Source organism: Thamnophis elegans, chromosome 12 (assembly GCF_009769535.1).
Source record: "Thamnophis elegans isolate rThaEle1 chromosome 12, rThaEle1.pri, whole genome shotgun sequence".
NCBI lineage: Eukaryota > Metazoa > Chordata > Lepidosauria > Squamata > Colubridae > Thamnophis > Thamnophis elegans.
In genome coordinates this window covers 21,395,229-21,410,416 of record NC_045552.1, presented here as the reverse complement: position 1 = coordinate 21,410,416, position 15,188 = coordinate 21,395,229, and the positions used below count along the sequence as shown (strand labels likewise).

The 15,188-nt window shown below is 44.0% G+C and overlaps 1 protein-coding gene across 4 annotated transcripts in view; it reads left to right on the top strand.

Annotated features, from left to right (window-relative positions):
* MFSD2A (major facilitator superfamily domain containing 2A) overlaps positions 1 to 15,188 on the top strand; it is a 52,298-nt gene that overhangs the window by 18,091 nt on the left and 19,019 nt on the right. For all 4 annotated transcript variants that reach the window (XM_032228452.1, XM_032228456.1, XM_032228453.1 and 1 more), the window contains 5 exons: positions 2,954 to 3,077; positions 3,823 to 3,901; positions 5,984 to 6,156; positions 8,947 to 9,037; positions 13,376 to 13,497. In XM_032228452.1, coding sequence (XP_032084343.1) covers positions 2,954 to 3,077; positions 3,823 to 3,901; positions 5,984 to 6,156; positions 8,947 to 9,037; positions 13,376 to 13,497 — 589 coding nt within the window. The remainder of the gene's footprint in view (positions 1 to 2,953; positions 3,078 to 3,822; positions 3,902 to 5,983; positions 6,157 to 8,946; positions 9,038 to 13,375; positions 13,498 to 15,188) is intronic.

Below are 15,188 nucleotides of genomic sequence, written 5' to 3'. Positions count from 1 at the left end.
TGGAAGGGGAGTGGGAAAGAAGAAACAAGGGAAGGAAAGAGGGAGGGAGGGGAGAAGATATCTAACCTCTGATGTCTATAAGGATTTTGATATTATGGGAACGTCTTGAAACACAGTCAAATGTAAAGCGAAACAGTGAATGTTGTATTGTTTTTTACCAGTTATTGGTTGTTGTATTTTTCTTTTACTAATAAAAATATTTATTAAAAAAATAATAATAATGCTCTTGCTTAGAAACCAAAATGTTGGCTCAGGAACTCTGGCATTGAAGTGTGCAAGCCTTAAAGCTGTCAAGTTACAAGACCCTTGCACCCCTAACCCTTTAGAAAAAAAACCCCAGAGATGTTCAAACTTGACACTTTAAGACTTTAAGGTTTAGATAGGAATCTTAGAGGTGGAGGGATTGGTCAGCTACCCAATCAGTGAGCGGTGGGCGGGGCAAGTGTGGTTTGGATGGGTGGAGGGAGGGAGCTGGAACTGGTTCTAAACAGCACAGTAGATTTGTGGAACCTCTTCTATAGAAGAGGTTAGAACTGGCTGGAACCCACCCCTGGTGTGGGCACACATGCACACACTACTGTGCGCACGCACACAATTTTGGCATGCATTTACAAAAAGGTTTGCCATCCTTGTCCTAGGAGATACGAACATACAGGATCACTCTGAAAACTTAAAACTCTTTGGCCCATTGACTTGAAGAAGTATAGACTCGGGCATTCTGGGAGTTGAAGTCCACACATCTTCAAACTGCCAAGTTTGAGAAACATTGGACTAGAGAGAATCATGCTTAACCGAATTCCCCCGGATCTTAGAAATAGAGTTTCAGTTTGAATTAAAAGATTAGTCTTGCCCGTTTTATTTCATTTGGGAGGCTTCCTAATCATGGCTTCCTAACTATAGTTGGGAGAGATGTAAATTTACGGTTTAAATTAACAGTAGGCATCCTTACATCCTCCAGGTGTTTGGGTGGATCTCTCTTACAGTCCTTTTCTGTAAATTGGGACCATGAGAAGCTGAAGGCCACAACACCTGCAAAACGACAGATACTGTATGGCTTGGAAAGAAGTCTAACTTGGAGGAAACTTTGTGTGAGGGTTAATTGGAGAAGCTACAATGGCTTGGTTGAAGAGTGGCTAAGCTGTAGTTTGTAAGTTAGAACAATGGCTTCAATCCAGCAGAGCACCAAGCCAAGAATCCCATGCCAAGTTTGATGTCATCCTAGATCTTGAGAGCCATGTTGAAAGCTGCACTCAAAAGTGGGGGAGGGACTTGTCTTGAGTGGACAATGAGCTTTAAGGGGTACATTAGGTGCTTGAGGCCCTTGGAAATCTCAAGAGATTTATTTTGCAATGAAAAAAAAAGAAGGCCTAACATTCTAAGGGCACGAAAAGGATGTTCATAGACCATCATGTTGTTTGTTTATCCCTACGTTAAGCCAGAAAGAAGCAAACTACTTAATGGCTTAGGGCTATTGGTGAAGGCTGAGTGTGTGCATGAGAGAGAGAGAGAGAGAGAAGAAAGAGAGAGGATGGGCTCACATACTTCACAGGATTAAGCCAAGTAGAGTTGGCTACTGTGCGATTCAGCATTTTGTGGGTTCTCAGCTGTTGTTTAGCACGCTGGATCAATTAAGCCATCAGGACAAGCCACCATATGGTGTATTTCTTTGGACTTGGCTCTGGGAAGCCGTTATATTGTGTTAGCCCAGGTTGGACATTGTGAGAAAATTGGCATTGGGTAGAAACCCAGGAGTGGGTGTTGTGTTGGTGGCTTTTCTTAAATCTAGTTCAAAACATTCTTCAAAATCCATCCCGTCCTGGGCACCCTTTTTTTTTGACCATCTGGCAGACAGTACAGGACAATAAAAACAAGACAAATAGGCTGAAAAACAGCTTCTATCCCCGGGCAGTAACTATATTGAATTCTACTGTATAGTGCAATATTAATGCAATTTCAGGAGTTTTCAGTTTCAATTATATAGCATGCGAAGGGTGTGTGTTTGTGTTTTTATTTTTATAGTTACAATGTACACCAAAGATGGCATTTAATTTTGTTGTATGAGGTGCAATGACAATAAAGTAAAGTAAAGTAAAGGAAACTAAACTAAACTGCCTTTGTACATTCTCATTAAAACGTTCCATAACTACAATATTGTTAAGTTTGGTTGTTCAGCTGGGATTAACTTGTTCAGGATGAAGCCAATGGGATCCAAACAGTGAAGTCTCTTCCCCAAAATGGTTGGGATTTTGCAGAGATCACACTGATCAGCCTGCCTTAAACCAACTTAACACGTGTCAGAATGGTGTGACATATGAAGAACGGTTGCAGGAACTGGGCATGGCTAGTCTAGTAAAGAGAAGGACCAGGGGAGACATGATAGCAGTTTTCCAATATTTGAGCAGCTGCCACAGAGAGGAAGGGGGGGGGGTCAAGCTATTTTCCAAAAAACACCCGAAGGCCAGACAAGGAATAATGGATGGAAACTGAACAAGGAGAGATTTAACCTAGAAAGAAGGAAGAACTTTCTGACAGTGAGAACAATCGACCAATGGAACAGAAGTTGCCTTCAGAGGTTGTGGGAGCTTCATCACTTGAGACTTTTAAGAAAAGATTGGACTGCCATCTGTCAGAAATGGTGTAGGGTCTCCTGCTTGGGCAGAGGGTTGGACTAGATGACCTCCAAGGTCCCTTCTAACTCTGTTAATCTATATTCAATGGAACAGAAGTTGCCTTCGGAAGTTGTGGGAGCTTCATCGCTAGAGACTTTCAAGAAGAGATTGGACTGCCATTTGTCAGATGGCGTAGGATTTCCTACTTGGGTGGGGGGTTGGACTAGATGACCTATAAGGTCCCTTCCAATTCTGTTATCTGTTAGCTCAGCCCTGCCTTTCTTTGTCTTTTCTCCAAGCACCTCAGTATATTAACTCTTTCATTTGACTTGATCCCCCAACAGGATTGTCTTTTCCACTCCCTTTGGTGTGATCTCCTACTTCATGATATGGTTGGTGCCCGACATTTCTCAAGGGCAAGTGCTGTGGTACCTTTTCTTCTACTGCGTTTTTCAGACCCTCGTGACGGTGAGTCTGTCCTTTCACGATCTAGGTTTTTTTTGTGCTTTCCTCTTCTCTGTGTTCCCTTCCTTCCCTTTGCCCAGCCCTTGCTTGCTTTGATCTTCTGCTCCATACAGCGCCTTCGTTGGCTATCATAAAACCAGCATATAGGTCAAATGCTGGATTTAAGATTGTCAAGATGGGAAGGGAGGTCAAATAAGCAAGAAAGGAACATTTTAACAGGGAGAAGCAGGCTTGAATTGACTCTGCTGTGTGTATATTGTTGTAGAATGTATATCTCTGATAACCTGATTCTAAGATTCTAGTCCTCCTTGTTCTATTGCAGATACATACACTCTTAGCCCACTGCTTGGAATCTCTTGGCTTAATTTTTCCAATTGTAGGAATATTTTCCAGTCCTTGTAATTGTGGGGGGGGGCACCATTTTTGCCATTGAGGGATCCCAAGCAATTCATCAACAGCCCGATAAAATCTGAATCAGATTGTATGTGCTGAATATGCTCTGAAGTTTTCCAACGTATTTTTTTAGAATTAAATTCGGCCTATTGGTCTCTGTCCTCATAAGGTCCCAAAGCTGGTTTCTCATCTGCCCATCCCCAATTATTCCTTCCGAAGATATTATGTCTTCACATGTGTTACATCAAATCAAATCTTGATTGCGGCCGTAGCCCAGCATATTATTATATTTTGCATTTTCAAGCGGAATTTGTCTGTGCAAGCTCAGCATCTTTCCTTCTTTTCTCCTTGGCAGTGCTTCCATGTTCCTTATTCAGCCCTCACCATGTTCATCAGCAGAGAGCAGAGCGAAAGGGATTCTGCCACAGCCTACCGTAAGAGACCCCCATCTCCGTTTATGCAAAACTAATACCAGAATGCTTCCACCCTGCTAATTATGGAAGCTGACCCTTCCCCTTCTGATACAAAGCACCACAATTTGTGTGTGTATCTAAATCTGTGTCCAACCATCCATCCATCCATGTCTGTCTGTCTGTCTGTTGTCTGTCTGTCTGTCTGTCTGTCTATCTATCTATCATCTACCTACCTACTTCTACCTACCTAACTACCTACCTACATACATACGTACGTACATACATACATACATATATATATGCGTGTGTCTATGTGTGTGTGTTGCATTTGTGCTGATAAATAAATAAAGGCAACACAAATGTAACAAAGGCAACATTAAAAAATGCCTTTCTGCCTGGATGGCTCCTAGGGTGAGCTGAAAGATAGAGAAGGGAAGCAGTATGCTCCCTCCCATATTTGGGCATACCAGGGGTTGTGACACAATACACACACACACACACACACCTATCTGTCTGTCCATCCATCCATCCATCTATTTATCTATCTATCTTATCTATCATCTCTCTCTCTCCTTCTTTCCCCCCTCCCTCCCCCTCCCCCTCTCCCATTCTCAATAGATATGTAAGTTTGCACTTTTGCACCCTAGATGACTTTATGGGAGATCTATTAACTCACTGATGATTGTCTGTCTGTGGTTGCAGAAACATGCAGAAAATTGCATGGTTGAACCCAAGAAAGATGCTAGGAAATGACCAGATTTTCCAGTCTATCCTTTCTTTCTTTTCCAGTAGCTGTTTTTAATTTTTGTCCCAGTGTTTAGCTTTCCTATGTACCAAGTTTAGATTAAATGGAAGTGATAGGAAGAAGTCTGGTTGTAAAGTTCTCCAATACTTCCAGTTTCCAATGTGGTGGCTTTTGCTTCCTTGGCTGTAATATTACAGGCTGTAATACATTAGTGCATTTAAAGTAGCACTTATCCGCTCTCTTGAATCCTTCCTCCTGGTAATCCATCCCACTTATCTAATGTGTAAAGAGCAGCTCATTGTAGTCATAGGAACTTTCTGACCACATGTCAAAACATGATCTCCGTCAATAGTGACATAACCAGAAGTAAAGGATTTGAGGCTTACTAGGAGTCCTACCTCTTTCCCTCTTTTGTAATTCACAGCTCAGATCTCATTTTCTCTCTATTTGGGGAAAGAATTTTCTTTGATGTTTGAGAAATTCATCATTAAGAGGTGTTTACTTACACAGCTATCAAGATGCTTTCACATGGAGGCATATTGCTCGGAACACCTTACCTACGTTCACCTGTCATGCTAAGCCACAAACCCTAGTTAGCAAAATATAAGGTCTGCCTTCAAACAGGGCCATCTTAACAGCCTCATGGGCCCCAGGCAAAGCAGTGTATTGGGACCCCTATGTTAACTACTCACAGGAATGAAAATGTAAATGGTCGATAAAATTAAACCTACATTTATTTTATTGGCATTTCCAACAAAATTGGCGTTGAAACGTTAAAAACATGCTGTGCAGCAACAACTAATCAACATGGTAAATACTTGAATGATACGTGAGGTTTGAAAAACACAATAAGACTCAGTAAGCCATACAGTTGCTGCATTTATATGATACAAGGTGCATTGAAGGGTTAACCTGCGCAGCTTAGTATGGAGCCCCTATCCTCGTGGGACCCAAACACAAGTGCCCATCAGGCCCATGCATTAAGACAGCCCTGCCTTCACATAATATTCTAGCCCCCACCCCAATGAAGCATATTGTAGCTTAGCAGGGTGGCTTGGTTGAAGTTGATGTTCACTAGTTGATAAACCAAAAACTTCATTGTGGTTCAGTTGAGCATGTTGGTCAGCCATTGGGTGTTTATGAACCTAGCTTTGACGTGTGTAAATTATGCTTCATGAGACAGTGTTATAACTCAACTGGATTGGATGAACCCACAGCTAACTTAAAGCATGGTTTAGTTTAAGGTTTGAACGCTGATATTCAAGTGCTCAATGAGTTAGAACCAGCATCTACCACTACTTTTGAAAGGGGACCAAACTTATGTTTTATTTGTTCTAATCGCTCTCTTGTCTCTACAGGCATGACAGTAGAAGTGCTTGGCACTGTCCTAGGGACAGCCATCCAAGGACAGATTGTGGGGAAAGTAGACACGCCTTGTATTCCAGACCCACCTTTCTTCAACACTAACAATTCTTCGGTGGTCTTAGAAGAAGTCAACATCACTCGTGACACTGGTTCGCTTTCTGATACGGTATGGATTCTTACAGAGAATGCCCAGTGGTGAAATTCAATTTTTTTCCATTCCCACCCCATTCCAGGGGAAGTATACTGCAAAATCTCCATTCCCACCCCATTCCAGGGGAAGGATACTGCAAAATCTCCATTCCCACCCCATTCCAGGGGAAGGATACTGTAAAATCTCCATTCCCACCCCATTCCAGGGAAGGATACTGCAAAATCTCCATTCCCACCCCATTCCAGGGGAAGGATACTGCAAAATCTCCATTCCCACCCCATTCCAGGGGAAGTATACTGCAAAATCTCCATTCCCACCCCATTCCAGGGGAAGGATACTGCAAAATCTCCATTCCCACCCCATTCCAGGGGAAGGATACTGTAAAATCTCCATTCCCACCCCATTCCAGGGAAGGATACTGCAAAATCTCCATTCCCACCCCATTCCAAGGGAAGGATACTGCAAAATCTCCATTCCCACCCCATTCCAGGGGAAGGATACTGCAAAATCTCCATTCCCACCTCACACTGGGGCCAGCCAGTTTGCCGGTTCTCCGAATTACTCAAAATTTCCGCTACCGGTTCTCTAGAACCAGTCCTAACCTGCTGGATTTCATCCCTGAGAATGCCGTGTTCTCACTACAATGCAGTAAAGCAACGATTCTCAACCTCGGCAAGTTTAAGAGGAGTGGACTTCAACTCCCAGAATTCCCCAGCCAGCCTTGCTAGAAACTCTAGAGAACCAATTCCCTTGCTGGCTGGAGAATTCTGGGAGTTGAAGTCCACTCCTCTTAAACTTGTCGAGGTTGAGAAACACGGTGATAAAGGGTTTGGCTGAAGGAGGAGTTGAGAAAAAGATCATCTCCCTTTTTGTTGCTGCTTTGTCTGGCTAACCAAAGTGAAAAAACTGATATTCCGGCTTGAGAGGTGGAATGTTATATTCGATATATATATATATCGAATGTTATATCGATTTCATTGAGGGCCACATCAGGGTTGTGTTTGTCCTCAGGGGGCTGGGGTTGGCATGGCCAGCTCGACATCACTCCTCTCGGGGGTGCCTGTAGTGGCTTAAGCACTCTGCCAGCGAAAACAGGCTCCCGAGATCCGTATTCAGCTTCCACGGCCTCCTGCAACCCTCTGCCGGGAAATGGAGCAGAGCTCCATTTCCCTGGCAGAGGGTTTCAGGAGGCCGTGGAAGCCAAAAATGGACCTTAGGAGTCTGTTTTCGCTGGCAGAAGCACCACAAGCTGGTTCTTCACTGTTTCCAGGACGGCTCCGCAAGCCAGATCTAAAGTACTATGAGGGCCAGATCCAGCCCCCAGGCCTTGAGTTTGACACCCCTGTCATAGAGTCTCTTCTCCTAAGGAACAAAATTGGGATAAAGGTGTGGTCCGACGTCTTGTTCATTCAAAGGGGTAGTTTGGAACAGATCAAGCCAAGAAATCTCCTTTGTGTCTTGGTTGCCAGAGCTGTTCTGGTAAGCTGCATCCATATAAGATGCTTCAACTGGTTATTAAGTGACCTTCTTATTTTGAGTTTCCACATACACTGAACCCAGAGCTAATTAAATGGGCTAGAGGTGCACAACATGCTAAGCCTTCAACAACCCATGTTAAAATGGGTCCTACTTAAAGGCTTAGGCCGTCACTGGGTGTGTCGCTGACCTGATTAAAAGTTGTTGTGGTGAGTTTAGATGTGTTGGCCAATCTTTCATGTCCGAAACAAATGGAATTTCTATCAAAAGGAAAAGAAAGCATATGAATTTACTCCAGTATATTAAAATATACATTTGTAAGGTGTAAATTTGGTTGACAAGAGAGAAACAACACAGATAGTCCTCGACTTACGACCACAATTGTGCCCAGAATTGATGTTGCTAAGTGAGAAATGTGTTAAATGGATTTTGCTGCATTATATGACTTTTCTTGTCACATTTGTTCAGCGAATCATCAGAGCTGTTAAATCAGTAACACGGTTGTTAAGTGAATCTGGCTTTCTGGTTGACTTTGGTCGCAAAATGGAATCACATTTTCCCAGGACTCTGGAACCGTCATAGATACGAATCATTTGTCAAGCAATCCAATGTAAATCACGTGACCCTGGGGATGCTGCAATGGTCATAAGTGTGAAAAATGGTCATAAGTCACTTTTTTCAGTGCCGTTGTACGAAATGAACTGTTGTAATTCGAGGACTAGCTGTATTATAGACACAAATGGTAGTTCAGCTATGTATCTAGTTTAGCTACTAGTCTGCAGATCTTTTAGCATCAACACCCAATGTCTCTTCTAATCAGTTTGATTTTTTTCTGGAAGAATTGTTGGGATACTGGGGTTATGGATACTGATCAATAGTTTAATTCGTAAAACACTATTTACAAGATGAAAAAAAATCACCTCTTAATTCATCTCCTAATCTAATAGTAATGGGACACGCTTTCAAAAATGACTTATGACCCATGCTCGAAGCTATGACCATTACACCACATGATGTGGCGTGTCACATGATTGCAATTTGGGAATAATTGGCAACTGGCTCGCATTCACAATTGCAGCATCTAGTCAGGGAATCTGTTGACTTCTAACAAGCTGGGAAGCCGGAATTCACTTAACAACCACCATAAAAATGATCATAAAATTGGCCCAAGCATCTCTTAATGATCAAAATTCAAGCCTCCGATAGGGTTGTAAGTTGAGGAATACTTTTAAGCATCGAATGAGCTTTTCTACATAATATCCTGCTTGAAGTATTGATCTCATTTGAAATGTTCCCATTTTTTTCACCCTTCTTTCTATCCTTTTACAGAGAAATGCCTATATGATTGCAGCCGGGGTCATTGGTGGGATTTACATTCTTTGTGCTACCATTCTGTCTCTAGGCGTGCGGGAAAGGCAAGGTAAGCCAAGTGAATCAATTCACATCATGCAATATTATGATTATGTATTCTCAACCATAGCGACTTCTGTGTGTGTAGACTTCAATTCCCTAATAGCAGGCGCAAATAACTAGATGCATTCATTGAGTCCAAAGCATAGAAGAGTTTAGCATTGCTGTTGCTACGTATACACAAGAATGTAGTCAACAATTGGTCAAAACTAAATTGGCACTCGATAAGGGACAATGGAATTCAAGGGTGGGGGCTGGACGGGGATCTTTTGTGTCAATGCAAGGACATGAAACTTATGACACATTTAACCCCACCTCCTATTTCAGCCTGTTCTTCTCCTACACCAAAATTCCTCAGTTGGCATTGTCCTTGCTTAGAATTCTGGAAATAGAGTAAAAATTCATACAAATTGCCATGATGGGGATAAACTGGCTTAGATACCTCTCTCTAGAGGGCAGAAATCTTGAAAATGACTCAGCCCAGTTGGTTGAGTCACTGAGGTCAAACAGATGTGAATCCATAATTTGAATTGAGGTGCTGCAGTTATTAGAGTGCAGTACTGCAGGCTACTTCAGCTGACTACTAGCTGCAGTTTAGCTGTTCAACTCTCACCAGGCTCAAGGTTGACTCAGCCTTCCAACCTTCCGAGGTGAGTAAAATGAAGACCCAGATTGTTTAGGGGCAAAAAGGTTGCTTCTGTAAACCGCTTAGAGAGGGCTGTAAAAAACACTATGAAGTGGTATATAAGTCTAAGTGTTATTGCTATTTGAGTTGAATCATCTGCTAAAATAATACATTGCATCAATGAGGGATATTGTGGTGTGCATGGACACCTCTGTAGAAGCCTACAAAACCCTGACCCTCTGACTTTAATGTTTTGTTAAATAAGCTTTTACTTTAAAAGAATGAATCCATCCTTTCAGAAATGTTCTCTGGCCCCCAAAATGCACCCTGGTGACATCCTTCTAATTAAGGATGGTTTTTTTTTCTTTTATGGGATACTGGAGACGTGTTCAGTATCACTACTCCAGAGATGGGTTCCTGCCAGTTCGGACTGGTTCAGCCGAATAGGTAGTAACTCAGCCGGATACGTGACCATATTGGTTCTATCCTGGGCGCCACCATCTTTATTTTCTGTTCTGCACATGCGCAGAACAATCTTCATTGAAAAATGTAATTTTCCCCTTTTTTAATGGTGTGCATATGCACAGACCTTTTTAAGTGCAAATGCGCATGCGCATGGAGCAAAGTTTTTCAGGCACTGAACTGATAGCAATGCAGGCAGGAACCCATCCCTGCACTACTCCTACTAATTACCATCTTTTTCAGAGTATAAGATGCACCTTTTTCCCTCAAAAAAGAGGATGAAAATCTGGGTGCGTCTTATACATTGAATACAGCATTCTTTGCCTCCTGAAACCTCACCCCTTTCACCAAAATGGCCATGCATGGCCTTTAGGAGGTTTTCAGAGTACTCCTGGGGGTTGGGGAGAGCAGAAATGAGCAAAAAATGGGCCGCTTTTTTGCTCTATTTTGCCCCCCCCCAGCCCCCAGGAGTACTCTATAAGCCTCTTAAAGGCTAGGCATGGCCGTTTTTTTTTTTATAAAAAACAGGCCATTTTTTGCTCAGGGGGGGTACCCCCCAGGAGCACTGTGCAAGCCCCATAAAGGCTATTCATGCCTTTTTTTGCGGGGGAAATTGGCCCATTTTTGGGAGGTTTGTAGAGTGCAAAAACTTTTTTTTAAAATTTGCCTCTTCAATGCCTTTGTGCATCTTATACTCCGAAAAATATGTCAAGAGGGTTGCAAAAATCCCTTGTTTGCCCCCTTGGGACAAAATGATTGTAACTTTCTCTTCAGCGGCCACTCCTGCTTCATGCCTAAGGGAGGAAATGAGAGTCTTGTGCAAGAGTTGGGGATTGCATAAAGCTGCCATGCCTGGCCTCAGCTTCTCTCTCATGAGGCAAGCCCACATTCTAGTTCTAACCAGCCAGCGGGAAGCAGAAGTTGGGTCCCTCCCTGGACGTGTTCTCTGCTTCGTCTTCTGAGGGACGTGACTTCAACCTCCTGAATGAAAGCACCTTCTGAAGCCCACTGTGGCATGGAGGCCTTGTCTGGAGGATGCTTATCAAAAGAGTCACTCCTCTTGAGCAAATATTACTTGATGCCTCGCCCTTATCCACACACTCCACATCTGAGAAATCCTCCTGAGTGTTCCTTCAAGTGAAGAGCCTTATCACGTCATGCACAATAGTAAGATTAGCCGAGAAAGGAAGTTTGATGGGCAAACTTCCAACGATAGGACTGATAGGATGAAGTCACCAGAGGATAGGGCTGGATCATCTGGCTCACATTAGCTAAAGATAGCACACATTTAACTCCACTGTAGGTCATTCTCCACTCACAATCATTTGTTTAGCAACTGTTCGACGTTACGACAACACTGAGAAAAGCCATTTACAGTCAGTCATTGCATTTATAAGGGTTTGATCATGGTCACGTGATCAAAATGAAGGCACTTGGCAACCAACATTCATTTACAAAGGTTGCAGGGCCCTGGGGTCGCACAATCACCATGTGCAACCTTCCAACAAGGAAGTTAATGGGGGGACGGGGACTGGATCTGCTTAACAAGCATGGCAAAAAAAAAGGGTAGTAAAATTGGGCATGATTCATGTAACAACCACACTGGAAAATGCTGGTTCCCATTGGGGTCATAAGTCGAGGGCTGTTTGTTTCTAAAGGTCTATAGAGGTTATCCATCATCTAGGTCAGGGGTGTCAAACTCAATTTCATTGAGGGCCGCATCAGCATTGTGTTTGACCTTGGGGGGGGGGGCAGGTAAGCATAGCCAACTCATGACTTGTGTCCAGGGTATCTGTTGTGGTCCTGAGCTCCATTTTCGGCTGTGACAGCTTCCTGCAACCCTCTGCCAGCAAAAATGGAGCTCCATTTTCACTAGTAGGGCACCACAGGCCAGTCCTTCACTGTTTCCAGAGCAGCCCCCTAGGCCAGATCTAAGCACACACACCCCGGGCCAGATCTGGGCCTTGAGTTTGACACCCCTAATCTGGGTCCTTGTTGTCCCAAAGGTGCTTGTCCAAAAGACAACTGGACTTTCTTGGTTTTTTCCTTGAAAAAGTTTCACTCCTCAACCAAGAAGTGAACTAAAGAATGGACAGAAGTTTTGAGAACCAGTAGGGGAAATTTTGAGAGTGGGGAGGGACTGGGGATTTTGTAGTATCCTTCCCCTGCCACGTCCACAAAGACACGCCCACAAAACACAGAATGTTTTCAAAGAAAAAAAACCAAGGAAATTTAGTTGCCTTATGGAAAAGCACTTTTGAGGCTACCTGTATCTGCTTCTCCCCAAATCTTTTTGCATTGATTTGTCAGCTTGGTACTGAATGTTGAATGTTGATTTTATTTATATGCCACCGTTTTCCCCCGAAGGGGACTCAGGGCGGCTCAAAACTCAACCAGGGAAGGGGGATACAAACAAGAATTTAAAACGACATAAAAAAAAACAATGCATGATTAAAACACAACAGTCATACCAATTCGAGATGGGGGCAACAGTTCTTTAGCCCCAGGCCTGTCGGAACAGCCAGGTTTTAAGGGCTTTGCAGAAGGCCTGGAGGGTGGTGAGGGTTCGAATCTCCACGGGGAGTTCGTTCCAGAGGGTCGGAGCAGCCACAGAGAAGGCTCTCCTCTGAGTAGTCGCCAGTCGACACTGGCCGGCGGATGGAATTCGGAGGAGGCCTAGTCTGTGCGATCTAATCGGTCTGGTGGAGGTAATTGGCAGCAGGCCAATTACTGCCTTTTGCACCAATACAAAGGTTGGAAAGCACCCAACATCCCGCCTCCCCCCCCCTGCAGTAGAGAACGGGATGGGCTGAAGACAATGCACACTGAACGAATGCCGTGAAGGGAAAACCTTTGACCAGCCCTGTTGCCTAAGGGGTGTTTGCATCATACTTCAGTTTAAGTTTCTGATTAGGGAAAAGAGTGAAAGTTTTTACGTTTCACTCTAGATTTATGAAAAGATGACTCTCCCACGAAACTGCTGATTTGAGCTCTTTCCTACAACGGAGGAAGGCCTCAATCAAGGCAATTGTCCTTTTAAACATTCTTGGACATCTTCCTCCTCCTCTTCTTCCTCCTTTTCCTCTTCCTCATCCTCTGGCTGTCAAAATTAGGATGAATTATGCAAACAAGAACAATTATGGAATTATATATGAAAAATAACAAATGGTATGTTCTAGAAATATGGTAGCAAAACACCCATGATCCAGAACATCCATGGAAGAGAAGAGAGTCACCTGCTCCTTGTGCTTTGCTCCACAGAGTCTTCTGAACTTCAGCTGGCTGAGCCGGTTTCCTTCTTCGAGGGTTTGAAGCTGGTTATGAAACATGGACCCTACATCAAGCTGATTGCCGCTTTCCTGTTCACCTCCCTCGCTTTCATGGTGAGATAACTTTCCAGTCTTTCCCATCATAACGTCTAGACTTCTTCATCACATTCCCAACCATGATTTTTTTTTTAAACCAGAGCAAAAACTCTACCCATTCCTTGAACTTGCCTGGAATACATTTTCTAGAGCAGGGGTCTCCAACCTTGGCCACTTTAAGACTTGTGGACTTCAACTCCCAGAGTTCCTCAGCCAGCTGGGAGTTGGAGTCCACAAGTCTTAAAGTGGCCAAGGTTGGAGACCACTGGCTTAAGGCACTAGCTACAAAGCAGGAGACCATGAATTCTCATTCAGTTTTAGCCATGAAAGCCAGATGGCTGAGGAACTCTGGGAGTTGGAGTCCTTTTTAATATTTCCTAGGATATGTCGCCCTTCTAGGAGAGGGTTGGGTGCTAACTTTCTACAACACAAAACAAGCCTCTAAATTGCAAAAACGCTATAGAACAAACTTATAAAAACCCACATGCTCATCCAACCAGCTGGGTCCACTGCCCAGAATCACTCGTGCTTGGTGGTTCTGCTTCCCCATTAAAACCATCTTTCCAATCAGCCTCCGCGTTTCCAGTGTCTTTCTACCCGCTTGGAACTGAACTCAGGGGGATGTTTCCTCCATCCATAGCATTGTAAGATGTTAGCACCCACCCTTCTCCTAGAGCAGTGGTTCCCAAACTTGGCAACTTTAAGACTTGTGGACTTCAACTCCCAGCTGTGGACTTGTGGACTTCAACTCCCAACTCCCAACTCTCTGCTGGCTGGAGAATTCTGGGAGTTGAAGTCCACAAGTCTTAAAGTTGCCAAGTTTGGGAACCACTGTCCTAGAGAAATGAAACATCCTGGGAAATATTAAAGTGGCCAAGGTTGGAGACCCCTGCTCTAGAGTACAAGTAGTCCTTGATTTGCAACCATTCGTTTAGTTTAACGTTACAGCAACGCTGGGGAAAAAAGTGACTTACAATTGGTCCTGATACTTACAAGTGTTGCAGCATCCTTACAGCCAAATGATCAGAATTCAGGCACTTGGTAACCAGCCTGTGTCGACAATGTTTGCAGTGTCCCGGGGTCAAGAGATCACCATGTGTGACCTTCCCATCTGGCGCTTCTGACAAAGCCAATGGGGGAAGCTGGTTCGCTTAACAACTGCATGATTCGCTTAACACCCATAGCAAAAAGGGTAACAAAATTGGGCATGCCTTGTTTAGCAACGGAAATTCTTGTCCCAATTGGGGTTTTAAGTCGAGGACTACGGTACCTGCATCTTGAGTACTTCCTAAATAGATCCCAGATTGTTCTTCTCAGTGTTTAACCTAGGAAATGTCTAAGCCTGTGATGGCGATGGCATGCATGCCGCAGGTGGCACCTAGAGCTGTCTCTGTAGGCATGCGAGCCATTGCCCCAGCTCAGCTCCACCGCCCATGCACATGTGCTTCCCGCTGGCCAGCTGATTTTCGGGTCTTTGCCATGCATGTGTGGGGGGCAGGGCGCATGCAGGGGAAGTGCGGCACGGTCCCCCCACAGCCCATTTTTGTTCCTAGGAGGCTGCTTGGAGGCGTACTAGACCCAAAATGGGGTACAGGAGAGTCGCACGTGCCTGAGTGGGGGTCGGGGGTCACATGGGGGGTCACAGAGGGGCTGTCGGTCACATGTGTGTGTGTACATATTGCATACACACGCTTTTGGCACGCGACGAC